This window comes from Diadema setosum, chromosome 15, assembly GCF_964275005.1.
Source record: "Diadema setosum chromosome 15, eeDiaSeto1, whole genome shotgun sequence".
Classification (NCBI taxonomy): domain Eukaryota; kingdom Metazoa; phylum Echinodermata; class Echinoidea; order Diadematoida; family Diadematidae; genus Diadema; species Diadema setosum.
In genome coordinates this window covers 29,364,899-29,375,683 of record NC_092699.1, presented here as the reverse complement: position 1 = coordinate 29,375,683, position 10,785 = coordinate 29,364,899, and the positions used below count along the sequence as shown (strand labels likewise).

General features: G+C 39.7%; 1 protein-coding gene across 1 annotated transcript in view; it reads left to right on the top strand.

The window, feature by feature from the left end:
• Positions 1 to 9,356, top strand: part of LOC140238656 (ephrin type-B receptor 2-like) — a 247,613-nt gene extending 238,257 nt beyond the window's left edge. Inside the window, exons 4-5 of the mRNA XM_072318555.1 lie at positions 8,231 to 8,386; positions 9,352 to 9,356. Of these exons, the coding sequence (XP_072174656.1) occupies positions 8,231 to 8,386; positions 9,352 to 9,356 (161 nt within the window). The remainder of the gene's footprint in view (positions 1 to 8,230; positions 8,387 to 9,351) is intronic.
• The last annotated feature ends 1,429 nt before the right edge of the window (positions 9,357 to 10,785 follow it).

The window sequence follows — 10,785 nt, the reverse complement described above, 5'->3', positions numbered from 1 at the left end:
CCGCGAGAAGAAACCCCCGCAACAATCTGACAATCGGGGAAAGTGTTTTAAGACAAACACCCAAACTTTCATTCACTGCCCTTTAACGTCCGTAGTATCCTCCTTTTGTGGCCACAAGTGGCTACTCTTGCGGGCAAGAAGCCCTTCATCTTCCCCCTCCGATGGAGCTACTCTTGTACCTCCTTTTATGCCCCCTTTCTCCCTCCTCATTCATTCGTTACCCCCCTATTATGTAAGCCTTGCGCCCCCACCACTCCTGAGGGCTCGACGTCCTCATTGAGAGGTGGGACAATGGGCTGGCGTTTTGTGAACCATGTTTACAAGAACACATCACAGCCACAATTGGAGGCTTTTAACGGAAATCTAAATGGTAAACAGATTCCGACAGCCACGGTTCGTGGGATGGTTTCATATTATTTCAAATGCTACTCTCTGGTGTGACAGTCGAAAGTGAACTGGTAATACAGAACTGTGGAGATGCACCATTCATCTTGGGACATTTGTATTGTGTCATCCTCTTATCATATCTGAATTTGTCAAAGATATGACAGTATCATTCATATTCATATGGAAGTCACTGATATTTACTCCCACCAAGATGAAACAAGTGTCAGCATTTTTTTTTTCATTCATGTATTGAATGTTTTATTGAAAGTTACTTATAATGAGAGGAGAATGAAATAGAAAATGATGAAAAATTACCAAATGTAGGAGACAATTATTACAGTAATTAGCTAAAGAAGCCCTACTTATAAAAACAAAGCAAAATACCAAACACCTCCACAAAAACAACAAAATATGAGAAGATACAGATGAAGGAGAGCAATATAGAAAAAAAAAAGTATAGCAGAGTGGAAATTCATGAATCTTGTCCAGGAAAAACAATTCCCTGTTAAAATGATGTCTCATAATGTAATAGGAATGTTCTCTCTTTCACTTACAAAGATCTGCATGTGTTCAACCTCCAGATTTTTAACAAGATATCTTTGAGAAGGGAGCAGGGGAAAAGCAAGAAGGGCTTGAATGATCACATGATTGTCCAATTCCAGCTTATCGATTTTCGGCCCTCATGTTTGCGAGCGCTTGCACCAGATTGATTTTTTTTCTCCCCCTCCTCCCCCCCCCCCCCATCCCTCTCCTTCACCTGACCGTCAGAGCAGTAAAGGGGGTGGTGTGGCAAATTCTTGTTTACAAGGAGCCAACACGCCTTGTAAACAAAAATTTCCCCTACATATTAAGTCTGTGATCACTTCTGGCCAGGCATCCATGCACTAACTGAATGGCATTTGGGTGTAGTGATCTGAAAAGTGTTAATAACTGTTCTGAAAGTGCTGTTGGCTGCAATGAGACATTACTTTTTGTAGAGGAGGAGGGGAAATTGAATACAAATTCTTTAACTAGAAAAGTTGTAGGGGGATTGATGCAGAAATAATCAGTTTGTAATATGTGAATTGGTACATGTGAATTTCACCGTGTATTTTTTTTCAAAGAAAAGATTGGATCTAGCTGATTGTATTCATTAAAATCTGCAAAAAAACAAACAAAAAAATCAGAAAAAAATGCAAACATTTGCTAATCTGACAGAGAACCAGGAACTTTAATCTTTTACAATGTGTTAACAGCTTAAGAATCATTTGTGAATTTAGTAATTCAGGGGCTCTTCAACATTCTGAATCTGAAAACAACTATATGGGAGTACAACAAATTGCCCAAGTGGAAGATATTTCTGTGCAGCACCTGGATGAAATACTAAGAATGAATAAATAATCAGAATTATGGTGAAAAGATACAGCATTGAAGTACAAAAGTGAGGTTTGTGGACTTGATGGGTAGAAAAAGCAACAACAACAACAAACAAACAAACAAATAATGATATGGTTTGTCAAACCTCTCAGATTTGTTCTAGTTCGTAAAAGCTAGCTGAAGGCTAAAGATTACGGTTGTCTGTTGGATGGAGAAGAAGCAAAATACTGAACTTTTAGAAAAATGGAGGAGGAGAAACGGAGAGATTTGGCTGCACAGCTATTATTGAGATCCAGCCGTGAGCGACGAGTTCTTCTCGTTGCGGAGGAAGATGACATGGAGGAGATGTGAGTGACATCTTGGGACAATACCACTGTAAAGAAAAAGGTTCAGACAAAAGGACCATCTTTACTTTTCACAAATGCTTCTTAGAAACACTACCTCAGGTCCCAAAAAGAAGAGTCATTCTCCCAGTTCAGCCCCAGGAGCATGTACATCTTAATGTTTTTGAGTTGTCAGTTCTTACTGAAAGAAAGATAGAAAAAGGCCAATAACAACTTGACAGAAGTCCATTTGGACTGCACATTTACTTTGTTTGATTGTTTATTCGTTTGTTTTTATTTTTTGTATGTGTGTTTGAGACGCTCTAAACGATTTGGGCATAGGTGATGAGGATAAATGAATAATTTGATTGTTTGATGATAAATGTTAGAATGACAATGGAAAGAGATTCAGGGAAGTGTGTTCGGGAGTGTATTCTCATGTTATGTCTGTCATCCTTACTGGCAGGTACGTTGCATTCGTTGTTCAATTCTTCTCCCATACACTTGTCCTGAGAAACTTAATTGAACCAGGAACAAAAGTTGCTTTCTACCCCCCCCCCCTTTTTATTCAGGGGTGGGGGGGGGGGGGGAGGAGTAGGGGAGGAGGGAGGGGAGGGGGTGTTAAGGAGCTGAATACATCAAAACAACAGAAGAGAGAGAGAGAGAGAAAATGCTTGATTCTGTTTGTAATTATCTCAAGATCCTTCCCCGAGGCACTTATCTCGGAGATGTCCATTGCTCGTGGAGAAATCCCCCCTCAAGGGGAGAGTGGGTCGTCGGCGCCGCCGCCGAGTTTACGTCACTCCAATTATATGAGAAGGTGACTATAGAGGGCGGCATTTACCTGAGAGAAAGGTAGAGCAGGGCAGGACAGGTGAAAAAATAATGTGAGTCTTGCTGAGATCTATGATTTTGATTGAGCCGGGAGGCAAATAGTCCCAATTCTATAAGAACCCCCTCTCCTTTGCCTTTCAAGGACAATGTTTAACTGTTGTGTAATCCAAGACCACGACATTTCAACATGCATTGCTGCGTTGACGATAATGAACACGACATATTTCCTTTTCAAGCATTCTTCGTTTTGTAACTTCTCGGCACAATCATCATCAAAAGTAGCAGCCAGTTTGGATGAAGCTTTATCCTGCAGATATATGTCTGTGGACAAGTATTCATTCCTTGGAATTGATTAGATGTCATTATAGCAAGTTGATATCTGTATACAAATCACAAGCTGTGACTGTTGCGAGGCTCTTTTCTCTTTGCTTTTTTATCTGTCAATGCTCTCCTTCAGTGCTCTATTTACCATGTGATGAAAAAAAAATGACTCTGTAATCACAAAGGAACTCAATACTGACACATAATCATCCAAGTATCACTCAGGGGGGTCGACTTGAATACGAACGCCGTTCGAGGCGCTGCGAGGAGTGTATTTTGTCGTCAGTATTGATCAGGTCCTAATCATGGACCTTGATGAAGATGCTTTTCTTGCTCTCGAGATCACTGTCACACTCATTTTTCGGAATCCTGCCTGTAATTAGCGGCGCGAAGCAGGTAAAAGTTCACCTGTCGACTCTCAGAGCCGAAGCTGTGTACCAACTGCCCGGCTCTTAACTTTTTTTTTGCATTGATATCGAGCCTTAATGCCTCCTCTCTCGGCCATGTAAACCACCTTGACCTTTTGCGAGAAGCTCCATTTCCACTTTCATTGTTTCCGTCTCCGGAATAAACTTCATTTAGATCCAATTTGGCAAGCTCTGCCCCATGCGCCTGTTGCCAGCGAGCGACACTTTGGTCCGGCCGTGCGGTCTTTACGAAGCAAATGGCGTAGTCGATCGAACGCTGTCTTGTATGTGGTCTCTTTGCAATTTTGGGGTCATGTTTAACTTGTTTATAAGGGGAGAAAATTCCAAATATGATCAGTTTATCTTTTGCCTCTTGCGCGGGTGTGTATGATTGATGCGAGGATGGAGATAGAGGGGGGTGTTTATTGTCTTTGTCTCAGGAGGGTGCAGTTTACGGAAACCCGAAAAGCATTCCCATGAATTCTGGGGAATGTGTTTGTGTGTGTGTGTATGTGTATGTGTGTCTGTCTGTCTCTATGTGTGAAATGATGTGTACAGAATTTGAATCGCTTGAATGTCGACAGCGATTATGATGAATGCATGGGAAAGTGGTCAGCTACACACAGATAACCATTGATGTCAGTTGTTATTTTGAGTGTTGAAAAAAAAAATGCATCTGCCCCATGTGCTGGCATAGATTCTTTACAATATAATTCAAAAGTTATAATGGCTACCTAGCTTCTTTTTTTAATGTAAAGCAGCAGAAGTATTGATTGATATATGCTAAACATTTTTTTTGCCTTTTTGTCCCCGCCGAACGAGTTCGAGCAGGGGACTATGAAACGGGCTCCGTACGTGTGTGTGTCCGTGTGTCCGTCCGTCCGTCCGTGTGTCCGTCCGTCCGTGTGTCCGTGTGTGCGTCCGTGTGTGATCAAAATGTTCAAAATGCTACTCCTTCGCCATTTCTAACCCGATTTTGATTCTGTTTGCTTTAGGGCAAGTCCAAGATATCGCGCACCTTACGTATGGGACATTCAGAGATTTCAAACCTCTGAAAAGTAATGAAGGAGCACTTGGATTTTACTGTTTATCATCAGGAGGACTGGTATCCGTGAGAAGAATATTGTGTTTAAGTTTGATGTCATTTGACCTTGGGTTAATGGTTTTATTAAGAAAAATATGCCAACTTACGTATGGGACCAGAGAAAAACTGGATTTTTCAAAATAAAGTTCGAACTGAAAATTCTCTGAAAGTACCTTACTGATCAAGTTCTGTTTGGAAGTGAAGAAAGGTACAATACTGAAGTATCTTTCAGCAAAGTTTCATTGCAAAAGAATAAAGCATATTTTCATGAAGTTGGTTTAATTAACGAAAGTACACCTTACGTATGGGACATGGCTCAACTTACGTATGGGACATTTGTCTTTAGTGCACAAATGCATTCATGGGAATGACTTTAAATTTCCCCATAGTGTCATATTCAGTTCCACAAATCATGCTACAACATGTAACAAATGAAATAGACTTCTAAGTGGGTACTTTCCCGGTTCAGGTACCTAGCAAAGCTAAAATAAAACAAATAAAAGTAATTACCAATTTACAATTAAATGTCTTAGTTTGGATTCCGTCATGCATTAACACTGTCCTCATGATGTCTACACATACAAATATAGTATACTGACACTCTATTTCTAGCCCATTTGTAATTACTCTAGTCAATATTTTTTCATCAAATAAAAAAAAATGAGCGAATTCTAGCTTATGACCTTGATATAGCATACATGTACATGTACAATAACTAATTTGTAGTCTTGATAATTTCAACTTTAGAATCAAATGTCATGTACAATGTAATTTGCAAATACAGTTTGAAGTGGGTACTTTCAGTAGCTCTAGGCTTACCTTGCAAGTTGTCTAAGTTTTTATAAAGCTTTATAATTGTTTGAAATGCAGCACAAAACACAACAACAACAAGAGTACTTCATTTTGCTCTGTAATCATCATGTTTTGCCATGTGAATTTTAGCTGAACTGCAAAATCAATCAAATTTTAATGAAAGTTTTAGATTTTAAGGAGATAGAAGAATGTATGTACCAATGCTGGCTTTTTTTTTTTCAAATTGCTTGGCTTCGTGTCTACGAAACCAAAGACGACAAAATTTGTGTTACTTTGTACATACATACATGCTTGTGTAGTGATACAGGAAAGATTATCATTTGCCCATTCAAATCTAGATTTGAAACACTTAAGTAACTCACTGATCTGCAAATTACAATTTTGAATAAATTCTAATAACCTCATTTGATCATACACTACCAGATTGCAATGTATGTTGATAATTGTGTAGATGTGGGGTACAAAGTAAGTATGAGTTGATGAAGGTGTCTCAGAGCACATCTGTCTCTTCAAACACAAAATAGAAAAGAATATTGAATTCCCTATTTGTTTGTGTAATTTGTGTTTTTAGCACTCCAACCACAGAACCAGTATTGATATTGTGGTTTATGGCAAATGTAAACTACATTGTATAGTCTTCATTTTACAGGATTTTCAGAAATCATGTTCATGACCTTGATAAGTCATGACATATTCTGAGGGTGAGCAGTTGAAATATTAACAATCATATCAAAATAAAAAGTATTCTCATAGGGTTTTTCCTTTGCTATCAACTCTAGTAATGACAAAGTTACCTGTTGTCACCTTAAGTGATTTTTCTTTTCAGTAAAACCTATAATGTTGTCATTGATGAGCGCCATAAGCACAATTGTTTTGATTTCCTTTTTGAGGCTGTACAACCTGTAGTAAAATTGTACATGCTGAACAATGTACTGCACCTAAAATGACACTCAGAGAATCCCATTCTTGGACAAAGTCATTTTGTAGAGAGGTAAAGTTGAAAATGATAACTGAATTATAAAGAAAATGTCCAATATCAAAATGTTAACGGGGAATGTTAATTAAAGACCAGCTGCACAGCCTGTAATGAAAATAAGAAAATACAAGTATAAATGAATATTCTGTATTTTCCTTTCTTAATCATAGAATGACTCAATAATGCTGTTCTTACACTCTCCCTGAGGTCAACTGAGTAGGAGAGGCAGATATATTGACATATCCTTCAGAGTAGGTGCAAAGATAACCATTAACCAAACAAATGTAAGGACATGTAGCATCCGTGTCAAAAAGCGGTTTTCCCATTCACTTTGCATGTAATGTCCCATACGTAAGGCATTTGTCCCATACGTAAGCAAACTTTAATTAGTTATAAGATGAAGGACTAATTAAATTTCCTCATTTAGTTTTGCTAATCTGGAGTTGAAATGAATAAATTAGAACTTCCTAAAGTATGATTGGTCAATGTTACATATCTTCAGAAAAAACTTAAAAAAACATACTCAAATCCTTACGTATGGGACACTGTGTTCTGGGAAAGTGCATAATTTGCATAATTAATGTGCTGACCTTGTCTTACCAATTGCAGATTATACTAACTCATACAGGGGTCATGTCCATAAAGGAACTAGGTCAAGGACAAATTCAACTGATTTTAGATGAATATTTATAATTTGTCCCATACGTAAGGTTTGTTTTTGATTTATGCAAATCAAGGCCATATTTCTTGCATAAATTTGCATAATTCAATATTTTCTTTGCTGGAAATATATGATTTAACTCTTTGGCTACAACATGATATCAATAACTTTTTGATAAAATCAATATGAATTTTGAGCATCTGAGGGGACATTATCTTGGACTTGCCCTTTATATGATAGCACTACATGGGAGCTTTGAAACTTCTATACAGAATTTCAGTTGTGACCTTTGACCTTGACCTTTGACCTATATTGTACATTTTGCTTCAAAATGCTACTCCTTCGCCATTTCTAACCCGATTTTGATTCCGTTTGCCTTATATGATGGCACTAGGTGAGGGCTTCAAAACTTCTACACAGAATTTTGACCTTTGACTTCTTTGACCTTTGACCTTGATTTTTGACCTATATTGTACATTGCCTACAAAATGCTACTCCTTCGCCATTTGTAACCCGATTTTGATTCCGTTTGCTTTATGTGATGGCACTAGGTGAGGGCTTCAAAACTTCTACACAGAATTTTGACCTTTGACTTCTTTGACCTTTGACCTTGATTTTTGACCTGTATTGTACATTTTCCTACCAAATGCTACTCCCTCGCCATTTCTAACCCGATTTCGATTCCGTTTGCTTTATGTGATGGCACTAGGTGAGGGCTTCAAAACTTCTACACAGAATTTTGACCTTTGACTTCTTTGACCTTTGACCTTGATTTTTTTTACCTATATTGTACATTGGCTACAAAATGCTACTCCTTCGCCATTTCTAACCCGATTTCGATTCCGTTTGCTTTATGTGATGGCACTAGGTGAGGGCTTCAAAACTTCTACATAGAATTTTGACCTTTGACCTCTTTGACCTTTGACCTTCATCTTTTTACCTATATTGTACATTTTGCTACTGAATGCTACTTCCGGCGGGGACATATATTACGCACCGCGTAATTTCTACTTTTCCTTGTTTACTAAATCATAGTTTCTTTTGTTTAATCTCTGTTACTTTGTGCAGAATGCCAAATCGGAACTTTCAAGTCGGAGATCGGTTCGTCAGAGTGTACACCATGTCCGGCGAAGAGCCATGCGGATACGGTCGCCGTGACGGTGTGCACCTGCATCCCCGACTACTACCGCGCCCCAGGAGAAGAGGCTTCCGAACCTTGTACAGGTGAGTTTGTTTGAAACAAATAAATAGAGAAACAAACACACACACAAACAAACAAACAAACAAACTTTAATGACAGTAGCTGGATTCGCATATGAAATACTAGTAAACATCAATGCAGTAAAGAGTGTGGTTGGTAAGTGGGTATGTACTTAGTATTTGTGTTTGCCACTTTAGTGTTGAGGGCGCTCTTCATTTAGCAGGCATCGGCAAAAGAATCTTCATCTTTCCGAGGCTGAATTTTGATTTTGTCAGAAACACATCTCTGATCTTCTAGGGAATATTTTGATGTCATTATCGTTTATATCTTAAGATGGAGCATTATCAGTAAGAATAAAGGAAAAGGAATTGAAAAAGTGGTATTATTGTCGTGCAAAGGGGCAAGATGTACACATGTAAGCAGAGCATGTTCGGGTTTTCCAACTTGAAATGAAATGGGAGGGGGGGGGGAAGAAAGGAAGATGTCCAGTTTTGTTAGGGGGGCAGTAGGAATCTGCAACGTTCTGTATCTAGCTTTTCCAGATTTGAATAACTTGATTAAAGTTTACTTGTCGAGAGTGAGTCACCGTAATAGGAGACGAAAAGACTACTCTATGATGCCCTGAATTTTTTTTTTTTTGCATGTACATAACGGCCAGTTATTGTGTCTTTGCGCGAGTAAATATTCGCGCCTGCCCCGTATTTGTTTTGTAGTATCGCGTGAAGGCTGAATTAGATCACTTTGGTTGTCGGGTATTTACATCTCTCCATTTTAACCCCACCCCTTTCCGTCTTTTCTCTTTTCTTTTTTTCAAATCTGCAACACACTTTCATAACTTTTGTGATGTCCGCGGGGGGGGGGGGGGGGGGGGGGGGGGAGGGGAGGAGGATGAGGATGACCGTATAAAGAATGCCTCCACTGCATTTCATACGAGGTTTGGTTAGGCACAGATTCTTGTTCGGTATTAACCGTCTCTCTGTTTGTGCAGATTGAAACGTAAGAGCCGAGTTCAAACTTGAAACAGTGCTGCTGCTGCAGAGGATGTTTTCCCTGCCCCCGTGCCATCAGCTTGGTGTTGCCATGGCGAATATAAAGAAAAAAAAAAGACGAAAAAGAATAGTGTGCGCATTTGAAATTTTTTTCTTTTTTTTGGGGGGGGGGGTTCATTTTTGGAAGACAGAGAGAGAGAGAGAGAGGAGGAAGGGGTGATTAAAGTGCAGAGTAGGAGTGGAAGTTGTAACTCTGCGGGTGTGTGTAGGGATGATGGCAGCCAATTTACCATTGAGCAAGTGGTAGATCAGCTGAAGTATTGGGTTGGAGAGGGAGGGAGGGAGGAAGGAACCAATTGTTAGTCCCATATATGTGAATTACTGTAAGGTTGGGTGTTCTGCGTTGCCAAGAAAAAAAGGGGGGGGGGCATTTGATTTTTTTTTTGCAAATTGTTATCAGGAATTTGATGAAAATTTGTTTTTTCATGGCTTGTTTAGGATGATCAGTATGCTATGTCATCATGGAAGAAGTGCAAAGAAAGTACTATGATTATGCTGATACGGGCTCTTCTGGAAGAATATGTATGGAAAAGACAGTACCATCAGGGAGGGAGGGGCGAGAGATGGCCACCTCCCTGGTCCCACCGAGGTAGTGGTGGTGGTGGTAGCGGTGGTGGTGGTGGTGGTGGTGGTGGTGAACGTGCACAGCTCCGCAGGGATGGATGGGGTTAATATCACTTAACCGGTTGAGGACAAGTCCCGAGTATACTCGGGCAAGTGTCGCAGGAAATGCGTGTTGTAGCAAAATCAGCCTGTCCTCGGCGGGTTAAAGTAGATGACTAGTTCCACAATGACCAACCCAAGTGGGAAATCTTGTACCCAAGGAGGAGGGTGGGGAGAATGGGAATGAACTGTGACAGAATTACCCTAAACATAAACTCAATTAGGAGGCAAATAACATGAGCACCTTGATTGATATTAGGCCTGCAAAGATGCAAAGCAAGGCTTGAAGTAAATGAGCCAGCCAGATATAAAAAAAAAAAAAAAAAAAGTTGTAGATAGGAAAAGAAGATATATAATTATAGACAGAGGAATAGCAAGAGATAGAAATAGAATGTCGTATCACAAGAGAGAGAGATGGCGTGGGCGGGAGAGAGCTGTGTTTAAGCTGCGGCAAACAAATTGGAGAAGTAAACTCCCCCATCGCAGCCACGCTTGTTTCGCCTCTCCGGGTTCGCCGGTCAAGCACAGATGAAAGATTGTCGCCGTGGGTATTGGAAAGGTTTCAGCCCATTCGGATGGGCAAGTAGTATCCAAAAGCTATCCCCCCTTTTCTCATATCGTTGAGGGGGAACAGCAGTCAGGACATGATGCTATTTGTGTGAGGCTTTTTCTGTTGGAATTAAGAAAGGCTGCTTTTAAGGCTATTTTTC